This window comes from Phaenicophaeus curvirostris, chromosome 3, assembly GCF_032191515.1.
Source record: "Phaenicophaeus curvirostris isolate KB17595 chromosome 3, BPBGC_Pcur_1.0, whole genome shotgun sequence".
NCBI lineage: Eukaryota > Metazoa > Chordata > Aves > Cuculiformes > Cuculidae > Phaenicophaeus > Phaenicophaeus curvirostris.
In genome coordinates, this window is record NC_091394.1 from 51,032,906 (window position 1) to 51,053,262 (window position 20,357).

The window sequence follows — 20,357 nt, forward strand, 5'->3', positions numbered from 1 at the left end:
CACAAATATTTTTTAAAAATCCACCCCTTATGCCAGCATTTTGGCTCACTGCATTCTACTCCTCTGTCATTAAAACTCTCTGCCGTAAGCACAACTCCTAGCTGGGGATTCCAATACGTAAGGGAGCTAGGATAAGATTCCAGATCTCAGTTGTGCTGGCATGAAGATAGGTCTCCTCAGTGATACAGAAGACAATATCCTAGGGAGACTGGAATTAGTCCTACTCTGTGCAATTCAATCCAAGATGTAAGGCATATCAAGAAGAAAGTAATTACTAGCTAATGGCTATGGATGGAAAAGTAACATGGTTCAGCCTAAGCATTTCATGACAAGTGACAAGACAGCTTGAAAAAAGGGGGATTTTTTCCAAAAGGATGGAAAGTGTCAAGAGCAAAGAAAAAAGGGTTACCTCTTCAGTTTGGGAGGGGCTGATTCTGGGCATTGGAGATACTTGTGGTGTTTTCAGCTGTGTACTGTTGCTGTCTGGAACAAGCTCTCTGTGGATTGACTGAATATGGTTTTGGAGTTCGCTTTCTGATTCAAATTTAACATTGCAACTAGAACATCGAGTCTTCAGTCCCCCTGCCTTGCTTTTGTTCTCAATGGAACTCAAGTTCTCATTTTGGCCCATGCCTTGTCTGTTACTGCTTGAAGGGATGTTGACACTTGGACTACCACTTTTACTGAGATTAACACAGCTAGCACACAGACCATATGGCAGACCGTTGATGTCAAGTTTCACTAAATCCTGTTTTGAGCGGAATTCCTTCAGGCAAGAAGCACACTTGTACAGTTTCTGGAGATGCTGTGTGCGCCCTGTGGACTGCACGGCAGAACCATTTCCAGTTTTCTGCATGTGGAATGTGCCGTGGATTTTCAGTTCCAGCGTGGAGGTCACTGTCTGCATGCACACCACACAGCGGAACCCCGTCAAGGAGTTCCTTAAGTCAGGGTGCATTTGGCAATGCTCTAAAAATTCTTCCTCGCTCTGGAGGGGCATCTTGCAAATCCTGCAGTTTCCAGTGTCCAGGCTCTTACTATGTGTGACCTTATGTTCAGTAAGAGTCAGAAGAGATGGGAACCGCTCACCGCAGATTGGGCACATATAATGTTTCACTGGTCCCAGGTGTGTCTGCATGTGTTCTCGGAGTCCATTTTCAGAGAAGAATGTTCGAGAACACACATTACACTTGTAATTCCCTTTAATGAGTTCAGCCTTTTTCTTCACTATGGCACTTTCTCCAGGTCGAATGTTATGGTCTCGAAGCTGGTGATTTTGCAGGAGAGTCTCCATGGTATAAGCTGCTCCACAAATGTCACAGCCATACATAGGCTCAGATGTGTCCACATCTTCCTCGCTGCCATCGTGGCTGTTATGGGACTCCTGGCTATTTGTCAGCAAGGTCTGCAGTTCCACTTCCTCTTTCTGAACCTGCTCAGATGCTCCATTTGTTCCACAGTTTGGAGTTTTTGTTTCAAAAACACAATGTTTTTCCCTTAAGTGCTTTTCCAGCAAGATGATAGCATGGAAAGCTTTGCTGCAGAACTTGCAATTGTACTTCTTGCTGTGCGTAGTAATGTGACACTGCAGCTCCACCTCCGTACCAAAGGACTCACCACAGAAGATACACTTATGTACTTTGCCTTGGTTCTCCAGGTGGTTGTGTTTAACATGAAGCTGTAGGTCAGTCTCATTGCGGAAATCCCAGTTGCAAGATGTACATCTGTATACCTTCTTTTCATTGCTGTGTTTCACAGCCAAATGTAGCTGAATGGAGACTTTGGAGTCAAAAACCTCTTGGCACAAGGTACAGCGGAAGAACACAAAAGTATGCATGTCCAGTAGGTGTTTCTGCAAGTCATCCACAGAAGTGAACTGCTTGTCACAGCTTTCACAGATGTAGTAGGTTGAGGTGATCATGAAATGAATGGTAACGTGCTTCAGCAGAGACTCCTGATTTGGAAATTCCTTGTTGCACTGAGGGCAAGTCAGTTTTGGCAGGACGGTGTCAAGATGTGTTTTTAAATGAGTCTGAAAACCGTCCAAGGAAGTATACTTAGCACCACACTGATTACAAATATATTCACCTGCAGGTCGAGGAGGAGCACCTCCAACTGCCTGCATCATCTTTAGAGAGGTCTGCTCAATGGTTACAGGAGATAAGGGACTCATGGCTCTGGATTTTTTTCCATTGTGGATGTAATTCAGTGCCAAAGGAATGTTCTTATGGTTCTCCTTGATATGCTTGTTCAGTTTAAGAACACTATTAAATATTGGAGAATTTGTACAGTAGGAACAAGAATACACTTCCACCACTGGATCTTTTGGGGTTCCAAGCACAGGAGAACCAAAACGGGAACTGCTAAGATCACAATGGACTTGTCTAATATGCTCTTCCAGAGAAGAATCTGTAAGAAAACCCATGTAGCAATGGGGACAAAAGAAAGCATTACTGTCCTTAGCAGCAGGGTTGGCAAATCCATGAGAACATCGGATGTGTTCCTGAAGGGTGTTGAGGTCATTGAACACTTCAGAGCAGAAGTTGCACTGGTACACCATGGCAGGCATGGTAGAAACAATCAGTGCTGGGTCCGGAGCCTCGTGGACTTGCTTAAGATGTTCATTCAGATTGTAGAGAGATGGCAACACCTCCAAACAATACTGACAGATATGGGCTTGTTCGGGTTTATCTAAATGCATAGTTTTCAGGTGTATCTGCAAAACTGCAAGGCTGGAAAACAACTGTTTGTTGCAATAAATGCAGCTATAGGTAACTTTCGGCTGTTTACTCGAAGGACCAGTGATATCTGGCACTTGCTGAGCTGCCCGCTTCCTTCCTCGACCTTTTGGTATAGGGGGAGCTGTTTCCACCATTGTTGAACTGTCCACTGAGAGATTGGAATCTGGAGTGGTACTAGAGACTGAGGTGTAGCCCACAGTTACCAAAGATGGACTGTTGCTGTGGTTGCATGACTCTGGCTGCTGGTGACTGTCCATGTGACTGTACAGCTCCTCCACAGTATGAAAGTTCTCCGAGCAAATGCTGCATGAATTCTTCTTCTCACCATTATGAGACTGCTCCATGTGATTCATCAGAGATGTTTCCTCTACAAAGAGTTCATGACAGTAAACACACTGAAGAGCCGATCGGTCTTCATTAGGGGAACACTCGGGGTGACATTCTGCAATGTGCTTTTGAAGATCTTCAGGAAAATCAAAGCCTTCTTCGCACTGACTGCATTTTTGAGTGTCTTTCATTTTCCAGTCATCCATCCGGGAAACAGACTGAGAGCCGTCTTTGTTCCTCTCATGAACCTGCATGTGACCATGCAGTGAACTAGATGACAGGAATCCACGTCTACAAATGGCACACTTATATGGCTTGTTGGACGTATGAGTCTTTAAGTGAATTTTAAGATGATCACTCCTTGAGAATGCTGCATCACACTCACTGCAGTGATACTTCTTGTCTCCCGTATGAAGCTTTATGTGGCGGTCCCTGCTCCGCTTGTGTTTGAAGAGACGACTGCAATACGTGCATTTGAAAGGAAGCTTGTCACTGTGACTTTGCTCGTGGTGCTTTAAGTAGCTGAGGCGACTGAATGATTTGTCACAAAACTGGCATGGATAGGGCAACCCTGGACCTCCCTCCTCTTCACCAAAATCACAACCTTCTCCATGGCTCGGGGAAGTTTGGTCCTTGCTAGAAGGTGATGATGCTGGCCATGAACAAGTGGGGTCATCCTCAACATCCACTCCATCTGAAATGAGAAAGAAACATGCCCACAAGCTTAATCTCTACAGTTCAAAGGAAAGAGCAAATGCTTTTGAACAACATAAGTCTGCTGCTCCTAAATAGCTAAAACATATCAAACTCAGACTAGGGTATTTCTTATATCTGCATCCAACAGCTTCAAGACCACATTTATTTTTACCAGACTGTAAACCATTAAAAATTATTAAATAGTTCTGTGCCTGTATTACCTTTTTATTGCTTTTTTATCATTCTTTCTCAGTTGCAGGACATGTGTTTTACATTGACAGCTTTATTAAAATGCAGATTTTAATATATTTAATGTTTCTTTTGTATCCATTGTAAAATGATTTGCATATTACGTGAGCATCTGAAGAGTCAAAGGAAAGGAGAAAATATTACACGAATAATTTAAGATTAATACAGTCAACTCATATGCCTAATATTTAATGAAAAGATTCTCCTGCTTTATCACTGGTTTTCTTTTTTTTTTTCCCTTGAAGTTGATTCTGAACGCAGAAATCTTTCAAAGGCTGTTATTGAGAGAGACTTGGGTGTTATCCTAAACAATAATAGGAGAAATTACAGGGGAGGAATGGGACACCAATATAAACAGTGATGTTTTCTCTAATAAAGTGCAACCAGATTTCCCCAATAATGATACAATTCAGTTACTGAAAGCTGGCAGCTGCATCATTAAATGTTCAAAACAAACTAAAAAATCAACAGCCAGGATAAAGGAAAATGAGAAAGTTTGAAAAGGGTCAGTTGTGAAAATAATTTTCTTTTCCTTCTTAAGTTCAAGAGGTTGCCCACCATTTCTTCCTTTTTTGCAAAGGCCTCAGCCAGCTGAACTTCCTCAGTCCAGCAGAACCTGTACTGTGAGGTGATCACAGACAAAGCAACTTATAAAAAACTGGAAACAGGAAAAGTGATAAACAATTATGGAAAAAGCTGAAAGATTTACGAGCAACAAGAAAGAGACAAAACAGAAATGCTAGTCAGATAAAAACCTGGTAATCCATGACATTACCTCATCTCTAGACAGGGAAAGTTGTAACTATTTTTTTCAACAGATGTGCTGTACAGTTTTTGTGCCTTTTGTTTTAAATGCATATTACAAAACCATAATGATCATAATTATCTTAATCTAAAACTTACTTAAAAATATTAAAAGATTGCTTGAAAGACCACTCTGCATCAAATAATACTTTCCAGGTGCATGCTTTGGGGTTTTTCTCTCGTATTAAAAGTAAAATTAACTGCAGTAATAGTACAGAAAAATATAGGAGAAACTGCTTGAAAAGCATCTGTCTTAAGGCATTTTTGCAAAGCAGCAAGTTTTTTAACACGAGTCTTCCCTCAAGAAATGTACTACACCAACATAAAAGTTAGAGCTGGCTTATATTATGTAAACAAATTCCAACCCTGCTTTCTTTAAGGTAACAAGATTTTACTAGATTATCAACCCCTTACTTATCCACAGGAAACAGATGAGGATTCATTCCTTTCCTGCGTCTAGAAACTGATGACAATGCCATCTCACTATCAATGCCAGATGGCAACCATCTAACTCTGAGAAAACAACCAAACACCATTGCTGGATGACTGCCCATTGACACAATGCTTTTCAGGATAAGTTGGAAACTGCGTGGGTTTTTATCCTCTTGTTTATGTCTTGAAGAGGAAGGTTTCACAAATTACACACACCTTTCACATACAAACACACAAATGTGCATTTACGTACATATGAATCTGCACTAGTGGTGTGAATTTAAATAACAAAACCAAACCCTAGCCCAAGTGCCATATCTTTGAACTGAAAACAAAGACGTTCGATTTTTTTAAGACAAAAATTGAAAACTAAAAACCCTCTCTTCCAGTAAAAGTAGTCATATGCTAAAAAGCTTCCCCAAGTACTGAAGCAAAGTTACTCATTGTCATACAAACTAAATAATGCTAGTCAGGTGAGTTTTTAAGTTGATACATTAGTGACTGCAAAATTCACAGGAGACTTTTAATGTAAATCTGTGTAGCGTCCTTTCAGATTGCTGGGTTTGACTCTAAAATTGGAAATGATCAAAACAGGGGGAAAAGCTATTTACAGGAGAAGATTTTAATCTACTTTTTAAAATTTTATTTTAAATTAATACTTCCAGCTAAGTCCTTTAAGTGAAAAAGTCTTTTGTCCTTTAAAAATCTAATGTATTTCTGACATAAAACCACTGCCAGCAGATAAACAGGAATTTATGTCAAGCAACTGAGTGAAGAAAAACAGCCTGTGACTGCCTAGGCAACATATTTTGTAACCAAATTTAGTATTAAAATGTATAACCTATGCAGAAATGATATATTATTGTATAAAGGCTTAGAGGAATATATAGTGAGTGTTATAAATAGTGTACCATCACTGACACAGTAGTAAATCACTTCCTTTTTGTGGCCACTGCCTGCCCAGTTTTACCTATTATAGAACTATTCCCCCTGGCTCACGCATCTCAGTGGGCTGGCAGCAGGGTCAGGATCAAGCGCTGAGTGTGACCACAGGATAAGCAATGGTAGCCTCTTTCCCCCAACTAATTCTCCTTGTTTGCTTAGGAGGGGGGGTCTCTCCCTTAGCTTTGATACAAGGTATGGATAGTGGTGGCAATGGTGTTAAGTACAGCACAGAGCTGTTTCTTGCTTTCTAACCAGCAAATATAAATGTTTCTCTGTGTCACTTTGCTGTTGGGTTTTTAATCTTAGCCCATAATAGTTCCATAGAGTAATTCTCTTTGTTTAGAAAGGAGAAAAGCAAACCACTTGCAGGTCTGATTTGCGTCCTTTTAACTTGAAATGCAAACACCTCTCAATCTCTCAGAGCTACAGGAGAGCCAGCAAGGCAGGGGGAATTCTGCATAGCCCACAGTGAAGGACAACAGGATTTTCCTGAGTATGAGCCTAACAATGTGACCAACGTCTCCCCCGCTTTCCCTCGCCAAGAGCGGCAGGGCAGGGAAGAGCCGAGATGGAAGGGGCACAGGCAGTCAGCCACCGTGCTCCGGAAGGAGGGCCCCTGATCTGCGCTCACACAAAGGGTTCCCAAAGCTGTCAGCAATCCGCAGAAGGACTTTTGAAACCTTGCTTCTGCAACAAGAGGAAACATTTCACTGCACTGGATTTTGTTGAACACTGTGTGTGATGGACTAATGCGCCTGGTGAGCGTAGGGGCTGTCCAGGAAGAAGGAAACCTGGGCTATGAGTAACTCCCACTACAGCAGGATGTGAATTATGGCATTGCCTGTCCTGCTGTCTCCCCACCTTTCCCTGCAAAAGATGCCATGCTACATAATTAACGTGCCACCATTAGGAGCACGTCCTTCAAAACGGCAGTGATCTGCAGCTTGCTGCCATGCAATGAGGCTACTCCATGTGAGCAGGTGAGCAGATCTGGGCACTCAAAGCCATGATGGAGGAGCTAAATGGAAGGTCCTCACAGCTAACCAGCAGGCTTGGGACGTGGACTCCACTCCTGTTTTCCCAGAGGCACTTTCCACAGAGCCAGCTCTGTGTTGGGGGTAAAGTTTGACCTGCTGTTGGGCAAACTCTTTTTTGCCAATTGCTCTCACAGAAAATACAAACAGTTTGGTGCTATTCTGCGTACAGCCATGTGCATATAAATCTGCAAACACCTACCACTGAGCTATGTCAACATTACAAATACTGATTTTTAATGTTATAACAAGCTGCTTTAAAATACTCTGGATCAAATTCAGATGCACATATACAAGTCCCCAGGAGTGGTACACAACTATCTGGGAGCAGAATAGGGCCCCAGGTATTTGATGGAGTGTTTATGGAGTTTTAAAATATATTTTCTCTATTGACTTATTTTTTTTTCCTTTGGCACTCACTAAGTGCTACTTACTGTAAATGCCTTTTTTGTGTTATGGCTAGTATTCTGAGTTTCAATGTGATGCATTTAACATGTCCATGTAAATTTTTAATTTTTGGAACCACTCACTTCACACTCGCTAACTCTAAGAAAGCTCTAGCACTCACAACCAGAAAACTTTGCTGGAAATCGGCTACAAGACTTAAAAGTCTATTTAAAGATGCAAATGTGTGTGAATAGTTAGTGCAGATGTTTTTCTACACCAACTGTACTTGCTGAGTTTCACCATTTCCATAAAGCACATTAAAACAAGTGTGTGAACACTCTGAGATGAAAGTACCAAGCACTCCTGAGACTTCCAGTGGAAAGTAGAGCTGCCTGACTTTTCTCCAAGCAGACAGGAATGCCCATGATTCAGCAGCCTGAGTAAATAAAAGAGGTCCTTATTTCCTAATTTTGCTGGCTGGCCACACTGCAGCAGTCTCTGTGCTGCTGCCAAAGGGGATGCAAAACTGGAACTACACCCAGCAGCTGAAGGACTGTCTTTGTTAGCCAGCCAGGCCTTCCTGACCATCTTCTGGCAACAAACCTACAGTATCCTGCAAGGAAGACCTCCATCTCAGGCTTGATAGTTCTCTAGTCTGTCTAATAGGATGAAACAACAGATTTTGCCTGGTCTGTGCTGGAAGAGGACAGCTGGAAACTCAGTTAGTAGCAGAGTAACACCTGTTCAGTCATATTTATGGGGAAAGTGCTCACTAACAGAAAAGTGAAGTAATACCAGGAGTTATCCCGCGAAAGGGGAGGGAGGAAGGGGGAAGCATCAGAGCACAAAAGCACCTCTGTGGAGTTAGCAGCCAGCCACTCATGTGCCAGCCTGAGTAGCCGTGAGGTCTTAACAGCGATCTTACCCTTGGTGCTGCTGACTGAATTAACAGTACCCCTTCAGAAACACGTTACTTGGTCACCAGGAAGGTTTATGACATATGCATGCTTTGGCTGGAATATGCTTCAGGGCACTTGCTTTATCATGCCTAATTTTTCCGTATGATTTAAACATGTTTTTGCTGCCACTAGACAAATGGCCGCATTCCTAAAACAAATGTCAGCAAACCTTTATGCGCCATAATACATAAGGTTCCTCTGATAGAACAGAGTTTACAAATATGAACAAATTAATATTTCCAATATCCTGCAAGCAGCAGTTTTCTATTTTCCCTATTTTGCTGCTCAAGTAACTGGGGCACAAGCAAGCTGGAGCAGTTTGCCTCAGGTTACAAATGTAATCTGTGCAGAGGAGGAAACAGAACCCGTATCTCCCACGCCTGAGCCATCCCTGCAAGAAATATCCTTTTTGTCCCTGAAACAGAGTTGGCAAAATGCTTAAGCTGCTGGACCCAGCCAAAGAGAAGGCCCAGCAGTTCAGCTGGACAGACAGCCCCCGGCTCTGGGTCCTGCTGATATGTTCTCGCTACTTTACCCTCTTAAGGGTAGCGGCAGACTGGTCACACCGCTATCCCCAAGGAGCCCATCTAAAGTACTAAATAGCAAGGATTCTTTAACAGGCATAAAATTTATAACAACAGTTATATAGGACAGGAATAGATACTAAAAATGACAAACCAAGTATACTAGGCAGCAGCACATAAACACAACTACTACATACTGCCACAGGCATATGGATTATGAATGCACACGTACACATCGAACTGTTGTGTAGTTATTATTTGTTGTCCCACCATCAGCCAAAGACCTGTTCATATACCACTACGTACACATATATGTGCTCCTACACACATATTGAAAGAAACGGACAAAACATATAAATGTACGTCCCTGCTAATTTACCAGATGACATGCTACAAACCAGAATTTAAATTCTAAGAAAGTAAGCACTAAATAGCAGGTAGGGAGGTCAGTTAACTGGATGCATGATAGAGATCTAGTTTTAAACTGTTGCATTTTTGTGCAGATAATTGAGTGGAGTGGTTATTATACATCATATAGTTTACTTGTAATGGCTGTTTCAGGTTTTACTGCTGGACACATTTTATATTACCACCACTAATTGTCTGCAGGGCTACCTTGAAAATGAGATAAGGAATCTTAAGGGAATATGCAGGTGTGAACAAATAGTAAATGAAGAGGTTAGATATTGCTGAAATGAAACAATATTGTGTTATGTGCTGAATGTATCTAAATAACCAGAAGATCAAAGGATAGTGTTTAAGCATTAACATGACTTCAGTGATGGCCTAACATGCGTCACTGAAACAAACTATGGTTTTGAAGCTTTCAACAGAATTAGCAGATAGTGCTAGTCTTTAAAGTAACTTTAAATGAAGTGTACAATACTATATAATATGCTCCGTTTACTTTCAATAGAAATGTACACAGTTTTGGAAAAGCCGCAACTTTATTATAACCTCCACACTTTTTTCACATCAGTGACCCCACATTAAACTCACTCATTTGTCTCATAACTTATTAAATGGCTGGAAAACTAATACTCTGTAATGGGCATTCAAAAGAGAAATGTGAACTTTAAAAATTATTTATAATTTACAGATGTTTTTAAAATCTATCAATATTTCAAAACTGCTTTGGGAGCACCAATTAAATGCATTAACAGTTAGATTACTGGGGGAGAAACATACAGGGGTTCTTGACCAACAGAACTGAGACAGCTGGTAGGAAGGTTTCCCCACCTTAAATTTCATAACCAGAAGAAAGGCAACTCCTAGGAACAACAAATAAGGTACTTGAATGCCTCGCAGGAAAAACCTACTCGCTTTTATAAAATGCCTTTAATGCCTACATAAGTAGTTAACATTCCTGTATTGCTCTCCTAACATAACCTAAGCCTTCAGTTCCATTACGCCTTCTTCAGAAGACATATTACTATTATGTATGTAGAGAGGAGCATAAATGTTTTCCTTGATTGTTGCTTAAAGTTCATTTGAACAGACGGAGCCCAATGAATTCCACTTTCTACAGCCAAATTAAAGAAAATGTAAGCAGTTCACATTCTGTTCCACCTTTCAAATCACAGACAAAACCCAGTTTGCAACTAGAAGAAAACACATCTACCTCCGCTTGTTTAGGAAGCCAGTGTTTTGTGTCTCTCCAGGCAAAAAGAAAGAATAAGTAATTTTCCACAGTCCTGTACATATAACTAATGACAGTCACCATCCTCAAAGCGTATTATACTGCTTTACATAATTGGGAATCACATGTCACACAATTAATTTACAGGGGTTGTTTAGTTGTGACTATACAAGCACTAAGCGATTCAAATTAGCTCATTTGTCCACTGCTTAAATGTGACAAACACATTTACACTGTATTTCTGCCCCCGTTAAGTTGCTGTTTCTTCTAGTAGCTGTTTTTGTTTGTTTGCACGGTATGAGTCAGAGACCGCCAGCCTTGTTCCACCTGAAGCTAGGGTCAGAAAAAATCACCCGGAGAATAATTACATTTAGAATTAAGATAATGGGAGAGCAAAAAACCCATTCAAATACTCTAGCAAACTTGAACATAATAATGATCTCCTAACAACCTGTGTTATTAACAACCTCACTCCTAAAAGCAGTGATTCAGTCAATCAGGTCTTTGCTAGAAAATAATCATTATAATTTGTTGTGCTGATAACAGTATTTGTACAGCTTATTAAGAACAGCAAATGACTAGGGGACAACAGTTCAGGTTTCTCACTGGACTCCAATACTTTCCTCTAACTTTCTGCTTTCACTGGGTCATGCTTTCCCCAGGAAACACTGTGAACAGGACCAGAAATTCTCGCCCTCCAATTTTCCTCAGCACTGTGGCTCCTTTTGAAAGCTACTGAAGTGTACAGAAGCCTTAGAGATAGCAGCTCTTGTAACACAGTCCCAGTCGTAAAGGCAACTTTGCAGTGGCATACTGAGTCAATGAGTTGACTGCTTCTTTCTTTCACAGGTTGCAATATTAAGGAATATGTTTGAAGTCAGAGAAGTGTCATTTTTTTCTCTTTCCTCCCTAAAATCAGACAGTTCAGAGGCTTGGACCCTAAGAGCTGAAGGAGACCCTGCTTCACAACGGCTTTCCAAGTTCCCATTTCCACGTAGCCCCAAGACCCCGCAAGGAGAAGAGCAGGCTGTCAAAACCGACATAGCTGGAGGCTCAGACAAAAGATGGAGCCCCTGGGCAGGATTTGCAGGCAGAAACCCTCGAGATGTCAAGCACCACCTTGGGTCCTTAATTGAGTATAGCCCTTCTTTCAGTTAATCTAGAGTTTAATCATGAAGGTCCGCAGGGATTGCTGTCAGTGTACCTCACACTCGGCCGCCTTCCCCCTTTTTTATCGCATATGCCTGTCCCTCCCACTTGTGCCTACATTTCAATCACCCCAGTTCATTGCTTCATTGCCTCTAGACTAGAACATCAGCATCAAGACACACTTTAGAGAGGGCTAAACTAGGACAAAGAAAAGAAGGAAAGCAATATGTGGAGAACCAAAAGAAGGGAATATAGGGTGGGGAGAAAGAAGGGAGCATATAATTGCTTCTGAAAGAAACACAGGCAAAGATATTACCAAATCTTTTATAGGAAATGGAAAGTAAAAGGAAATGAAGATCAAGTAAAAGCAATGCATGCAGTTAATGCTTCCAAAAACATATCACTGTTACTTTACAGTGTGCTAGAATTAAATACAGTAAATAAACACAGAACTGCTTATTTCTTGGAATGACAGAGATGTGGTGGAGGTCTTATTTACACAGGTGAAAACTCCCAGACCTAGATCTGCTAAGAGACTTAGGTGTTTCCAGGAGCCTAAGAAGAAAAAAAAAAGCAGGATTCAAGGGGCCCTGGGGGGGACCAGGAAAAAGGTCTGCAACCTCACAGCTTGGGCACTCAGCTAGGAGAGGGGAGTACTGGGCTTTTTAAAAAGGCACTGGATAAAAACAAATATAAACCTAAGCACAAGTTCCAAACTGCAAGAACCTCTGCACTAAATGAGTGCCCTTCTCAGTAGTTTAGCAGTGCCTTCCTACCTGATGTGCTCCTACTGTCCCTATGAATAGGGTACTTTCTGCTCCAGCAAGCCCAGCTTCCATGGAAAAAGACCTCTGCACAACTGAAGACCCTTTGCTCAAAGGCAGGAAATGTGATTTTAAATCCTCTCAGGTTGCTGAGGGAACTGAATCAAAGCCTTGTGCCACTTAATAATCTACGTTATCAGGTCCCTACATAAGGAAGACAGGAACACAGCACTTTTTGCTGTAAGTGCTCACCGCATCCTGGGCTTCATACAATGCTCTCCATGCAGCAGGCTGATCAAACGTGATGGGTACCCAGATGCTCACATTAGGGTGGTTTGCTGACTGCCAAACCACAGATACCTGAGAAACCTTTCATGAAAAAAAGAGATGCCTACCAACTGGGATGAACCCAGACAGGTATGTTGTGGATGACCGGTTCTATTTAGCTTCTAATAGTCCATCTACATCCCAATTTACGCTCCCTTTTTTTAGATATGGCTGTTAGTGCAGATGTGCCGCACAGCTGCTAAAAGTGATGTCCCCAAGCAAAGGTAACCCTGGTTTTTAAACTAAGCCAGTGCTCAGAATGGCAGACAAATGCTCATACCCTCACTAGTGCAGCACAGTCACAGTGGTTGCAGCCTCAGCAACCTTTTCACTGTAGTCAAAAGGCCAAGTAAGACAATACAGCCCTTTCTCCCAGACCTTCATTTTCCCCAGGTTAATTGAATGGGAACAAATATGCTATGTCTATGCTATGTTCATAGGTGTGTGAGGCTTCTACCTATTTACAGGCGGTCTAGCCTGTTCAGCAAACCTAATGAATTCTCCAGTTCAGAATGGTCAGAGGATCATATCCTCCTATGAAGCTGTCACATGTAAACTATCTCACACACTGCCTTCCTATCTTACAGAACATCAGTCCCTCTGTGTGGAATTTTGTAAGGTAGGAGCTGCATTTAAAATATATACGCTTCATTCAGTCCTTTCATGTTAATACAGGTTTATATGAGTGATTTAATTATAAAAAAGAAGAGGAAATTCTTCGCAAAAGGCAGAATTTTCCTTCTCTCCTCTATAAATTCCATTCACCAAAGCCTGCTGAAACTCATGATTAACTGTCTGAAATAGAGGCCTCTCCAGAAATAAAGAGATCTCTGCTTTGTTAGAGCCTATATCTAAAACAACCCTTTGTAGCTTCAGCAGTGTAGAATGGAAGCCTGGTGTGAAATAGAGTAAATTAAGCCTTCTGCTGTCAGAGCTGGAAATAAGTGTAGAGCAGAACAGTGGCTGGTTTTGAAATGATTTTTTTTTTTTATTGGCTTCATCTACATCCTGGCTAAGGTCTTCTGAGCAGCTCAAGGTGTCTTATCTCTGGCTACCAGGGGGTATTTTGCAGTCAAAGCAGTTAACGTACTTTCTCGCTCTCTCTTTTTTAAGGCCATCTTATCTTATCAGACAGATCTCTTCAGGCTGAGGAGAACCCATACTTATCAGTAGCTGTACACTGTATTGACAGCTCAGTGCTGCTAGGGACAAATGAAAGCTTAAGGTAGAGAAAGATCAGTTAACCTGTTCCACTCTCAGTTTAGACTAATCTTTGGTTTGTCTAACTTCAGGAAACATTGTATGTCTTTTCTCTGTTTACTTGGACAACAGAGGCACACAATCACATCATCAGCTGCTAAATCTGGTGCACAGGTACAGCCACTATAATAATCCCCAAGGCAGCCTGCCAGTTGACTTGTAAGTGTGAGCAGTGCTCTGTTGACCTCCAGCAACTCCTTCTCCAGGTGACCTCAGGGGTGGCAGACTGCTCTGGGAGCATCCAAGTGTTGCTGGGATTTCACAGCAAAGCAAAAACTGAGGGCTGCACAGATTCACAATTTGTAAACCAGTCTTCCCCCAGAGCAAGGAGAAGAGTGCGCACTGAAGGCCAGTAAAGGAAAGTAATCCCATATATAGTCTAAATGGGAGCAATGAGACTGAAGGGGAGCCTAAAACGCATCCTGCAAGCCTGTTCTGGGATCAGAAGACATGATGAAGAAGCAGTTTATTTGGACCTGTTCTCCATATCCTGCTAGGGTAAACTTCACAGCATGAGGTGATTAGTAACTAAGAGCAGTTAGGTCTGCTAACTCGTTATCTCCAGGAAATTACACAAGCCAGCTTTCTCCCACGAAAAAAAGATACAAATGGCAAGAGTCCTTTTGTTCTTTGCCTGATGTCCCAAGATGTGAATCAGGCCCAAAAAGCTACAGCTGCTGCTACTGAAAAATCATTCACCATAATTTCAGGTGAAAAAAACATGCAATTGAACATTAAACCTTGTGCTGGTCCTGCTTTCTACTTTTTTTATGTTTAGTTTTTCTCTCTCTTTTGTGTCCAAACACTTTATGACCACTTTTATATTAGTGATAACCCTAGACTTTCCCTGCAGAGAAGATTCACTATTAATTGTCCATTATCTTGGTGTGTCAGCACAAAGGAGAGGGGAAGAAATTCTCGTCCAAATGGTTTCACCTTCCTCTCCTGAGAGTGATGCCCTTGTCAGGGCATTAAAGACACGAAAACCTGCCACTTATCAGAATTGTGTTTGAATCGAACTACTGTCCTTGAAAACAGTAGACACCAGATACCATCAAAATAAGCCACATTGGCAGATCCTGTTCCACTGTGACTTAGGCAACCTTTAAACAGCTTACATATACACTTGTGACTGCATATGACCAGTAACATTATAGCTGTGGCTTAAAATAAGACAGGCATGTTCTTTTTCATTTTATGAAACAATACGCGTATTATAAATATCAACTGCCAGAATAAAGAAAAATTGGCCACCACCTATGTTAAATCTCTAGATGCCAAATTAAAATGTGGGATAGTAGCATGTTCAGATTTTTTGAGAAGAGATGCTAGCAGAAGGAGGAAGATACATACGACATTTTTTATGAAACAGTTTGGAAGATTTCAACAGTTTAAATAAGCCTGAGGACACACTTGAATGTAAACTCTCATTGCTGAACCAAATCGTAAAATTTTTTAATTACTTCACACCACCAGTTCTTAACAAAACGTAATTCAAGCCTATTAAAATGCTGAATTTGCTTGGTAGAATGAAACGATATTTCAAAGTGGTCTTTAGTAATTCTATTAACCTGTTCAGAAACAAAAAAAAGATAAGTTACGTCCACAGCTGCAGAACTGTTTCTGTCCTTTTTAGACAATCAATGATTGTCCTTACTTTTCACAATCTGAAGTCACAAATAGGAGGAAAAAAAAAAAGAAATAGAAGTTACGCTTTGGTTTTAACAAGTAAACAAGTGTACAAATTAATTCAGAGAGCTGTAATTTTGAAAATTTTCTATGTTTAATGTGCACTGCAGTTAAACTACTTTTTCTGTACAAATTAATTTACTGCATCAGTGATCGATGTTTATGTTTAGGCAATTTTATTTCTCAGTATGGTAAAATTAGACCTAATAGTTGCAACCTGTTATGTCCAATCTGTCACTGAAATTCAAATTGCCTTTTTCCTATTATTCAAGGAGCAGTTTGGAGGAATTAAATCCATCTAAAATCAGAAGACAAACAATTCTCTGTAAGGACTCAATAGCCTGTGTCATCAAACCTGCTCTAGAAAGCAGCAGTCCTTCCTCAGCAGAAGCACCACTACCTTTGTGTAGGTTCTAAATGCTTCCAGCCTGGAAAGCCACAAAAGGCACGAGTGTTGGAAGACAGCAAGACATTGTGCCACTCCTTGAAGTCAATATAAAGACAGCATACGTTTTGAAGGAATGGAAGTATCATTAAGAACCAAGAGAAAGACCATTCTCTGTATTCTATAATTGCTGATGTTCACAAGTCTTCAATTAGCCATCCATGTATCTACAAAAAGTAGATTTCGTTCTTCATCTGGGACAAGTTACATATTGTCATCTTGTCATCTTGTTCTTGTCAGTGAAGCACTCAGCTGCCACCAACAAATATTGTTTATTACTTCCAGTACTGAACAACACTGATGGAACTTCGTTTACCACCCTTTGCCTTATTCTTCCCGGCTTCAGTGGGATGGCTGCACTATACACATCAGGTTATCCCTTGAACCTGAGGCTTCATGAGGCCTCAAAACACTCCATCCTCCAGTCTATCTTACATGTTTTGGTTATATTAAAATTTCTGGATAGCATGTTGCATGATGTGTCTGTACTGATTTTTTTTTACTCTTTTTTTACTTTTTTTTGGTCTTGTTGGAGATGGATGATATAGAAACGGTGAGATAAGAGATAATGTTCATTTTGAGATTTTGCATTTTTCCCAGTCATTTTGGTTTACACTTTATCTTTTAACACTTTTAAAATTCCAAGTAGGCTGATTTCTTTACAAGATTGCTCAGTTCATCAAGCTGATTAATAATTTTGCTACTAGCCTGTACTGATTAATGTGGATTAGTCAAGTGATTAATAATTTTACTATTTTGCAAGACCAAGCTGCCCTAACCGTCTTGGGTTTTGATAGTATTTTACAACTGGAACTCCCTTAGATGGATGATATGTAACTTCCTGGATTCCCAGCACTCAGCAGTGGCATGGCCTTACCCCTGGGTTCACCCCTCTGTTTTAGTGCCCATAAACCATTTTCAGATGACAATACTTGAACTAAGACCCTTGCTTTCTGTAAAGCCCTTGGCTGCTACTTCCTCTTCCTTCTAGCTGTTTGTTTCATCCCCATGGTTGATAGTATCAGACTTATCTCAACGTGACGTACGGCACATCTTTTGCTGATTTCTAGGCAGTTTCTAGAACAAAGAACTGAATTTCTGTTGATCCCTTGGCAGACAGAATAACACAAATAACAACATCATTTACACAGGTTTGGGTATGCCTTTAACAGCTAAATCATTTGACGCAAAATGGAAAACAGACACTAGATTTCTAGAATTTGATGGTAGAAGCAGAGACTGCTGTATTCCACAATTACACTTAACACGCTTCCTTCTGAAGTAGCCAAAGAACCAAATCACTATTTATCATCTATTTTACAAGACTTCCTGACTCTACTAATATTTAGACTTCTGCTCCGCTGATACTGGACTTCACAGTGTTGTCAAGTCTCCAGAGACGCATATAAAAGCACAATCTATTTCTAAGACTGAATAGCGGGCCATGTTAGGCAATGCATTGGCCAGTAGGATGCACTTCTTGTTAATCACAGTGGAAGTTTTCTCTTAATGAAAACATGGCATTGCAAACTGCATGGAATCAGCTTTCTTCCTAATTGGAGCTTTCTTTCTAATTCTTTCAGTAGTATGTTTCCCCATAAACACACTCTTCTATATTTGGATACTGGATTTAACCCTCTCAGACAAAATAAGACTTGACAATTACATATTTATTTGATCTTTTCTAAAGAACCAATTGCAAGCCAAGTAGCATAAAGAGCCAAATGCAAAACAGCAAAAGTCGAAAGCAAAATCTAATAGCATGTTACAATATGCTATACACACAGAATTCAAAAGGGACCTGCCAGCCCCAAAAGATTCAATTCCTGACTAGCTAGAGGAAAGAGAAAAACAAAAGGGTAGCAGATGCAAAAACAAAGGTAGGGAGCCCATAAAACAGTCATGGATAGGCCAACTGAAATAAACAGGGCTTGCAGCTTGCCTTAAAGGCAGCCAGCAAGGGGCTCTGGCAGGGAGTTTCACAACCGAGGACAAGAAAGACTTGCCTTCGGCCCGTGCCTGACTCAGCTCAGGAAGAGAAAGCCGTCTGTCCGACTGTGAACAACTGCCAGACAGGGACATGGAGTGCACGGCTGCTGCCCAAGAACTGGGGGATTAAAATTTGAACAGCTACATGGATGGGGCTACATTTTTTAATATATCAGCTTTCCACCTCAAAGAGGCTCCAGATCAATGTCAAAGGAAACAATTAGGAGCATGTTACAGTAGTCTAGCCCAGATGACTGCAGTACAGTCTTTGTCCAAGATAAATAAGCAAACTGTTCAAACAAGCTGGAAATTCATCACAGGGATGTAGAAATAGGGCCCTTCTAACTGGGGAAGGAACATTACAATGTTGGTCAATAATACTCCCGACTTGTATCCTGTACTAGCCTGAAAATGTGTCTTTGCACATCCCAGAACACTTCCTGCTTCTTTCTTTTATGTCCATTAAGGCGGCAGCCTCTCAAGGCGTATCACCTAAGTATTTCCCCTGCTTTCTTCAGTCTCGTAGACACTGTGTTCCAATCACTTTCACTCCTCTAAAACATGTTTACTGGAGTCATGCGTTACATGCCTGCAAACACAGGGCAGACCTCTGGTAAGCAAGTACAGTTCGTAATAGCCCAAATGAAAATATCATATATTATAATATCTCCAGCCAGTTAATGGAACTGCAACCTCTAACTCCCCTGAGAACTCACATCCCACATAAAGACAGAGAAAAAAAAGGAGATATCATGGAAGACTGCCTTGTGGAAAAAAACAAATACCCGTCTTGGAATAAGGCAATACCCATTTCATTTAATTGCTCTAGGCCAGGTGCCAGTTTTAGGTCACCTCCTTGGGCCAAGCTCCAGAGTCATGGGACAGCCGCCCTCACCTCCAACAGAGACACAGTGGCAGTTTGAGGAGCGAACAGCTGGAGAGTGAAGGGTGCACTCAGAGCGTCCTGACCATCAGGAGAAACCAGTAACAGCTGTTCCTGCCGAGCTACAGTCCCAACACAGGGTCACTTCAAAAAAAAATGGTAATCCAGGCAGAATCATGCTGAGGACTGGATCTAGCTTGCACGACACTTTTTGGACCACTCTGTATCAACTCCAAAGCAAAAGCTCTAGCTTTTACCGTGGACGAAAAAAAGCCTGTTTTGTGGCTTTTTATCTCATGGGCATAAACCCAATCAAAACAATCTGAAATGCAATCAAGACAATTAGGTTTTTTATTCTTTCTGATCATAACACGGCTGCAAAGGAGACCTTTAACCTTCCGGTCTGATCTTCATCTTCCAGGCAAAAAGAACATGAACAACATCAGAGCAAACAATTGCTGACTTTGTACCAATGTGCAGGCAGCCTATACTAACCAGGCAGCCTGTAACAGGAAACATTTCCAGGAATTTTACATGTGTTTTATTGCAGCAGGGTCTGTTTTCTTGGGTTTATTCCGTTGTGAGCTCGGATTTTAGAATGCAGTGGTACAATGCTGTGTCTGCTACTTAAAGAGTGGAAAGGCTGTATTCTCCCTGAATTTTCTGCAAAAGTGCTTGGCTTTGTTCCTTGGCTCTAACGCCTGCTACTTTAGCTCAAGATTATCATCCCCACATTGGACCCCTTTACTTCCACAGAAAACTCCCAGATCTCTGTCATTATTTGATACAACATTATTGCCTCTGAAATATTTTAATTTACCAACTTTCTTCACAAGATAAAAACTCTGTTCCACTGAAGAGGCAGTTTGCATCACCTCAGGTAATCTTATGTGAGGTAAAAAGAATCTGTGAGCCTGACTAAGCTTTATCATGAGCTCCTACTCATATTTCTTGAATAATCTAACCCTAAGCAATGATTTTCATAAGCTCAACTACATTCTGTCCTTTTCCCATGTATTTAATTCAAAAAAAAAGCTAGTATTCTATGTATGGCAAACACGATGTACCTGGTGGGGCACTGAACATACTGAGGAAACTTCCAGCAAGTCATTTA

At 41.1% G+C, this 20,357-nt stretch overlaps 1 protein-coding gene across 12 annotated transcripts in view; it reads right to left on the reverse strand.

Moving 5' to 3' along the window:
- The window catches only part of ZNF521 (zinc finger protein 521), a 231,687-nt gene that overhangs the window by 133,909 nt on the left and 77,421 nt on the right, over nt 1–20,357 (reverse strand). For all 12 annotated transcript variants that reach the window (XM_069853994.1, XM_069853997.1, XM_069853996.1 and 9 more), the window contains one exon: nt 410–3,762. In XM_069853994.1, coding sequence (XP_069710095.1) covers nt 410–3,762 — 3,353 coding nt within the window. The remainder of the gene's footprint in view (nt 1–409; nt 3,763–20,357) is intronic.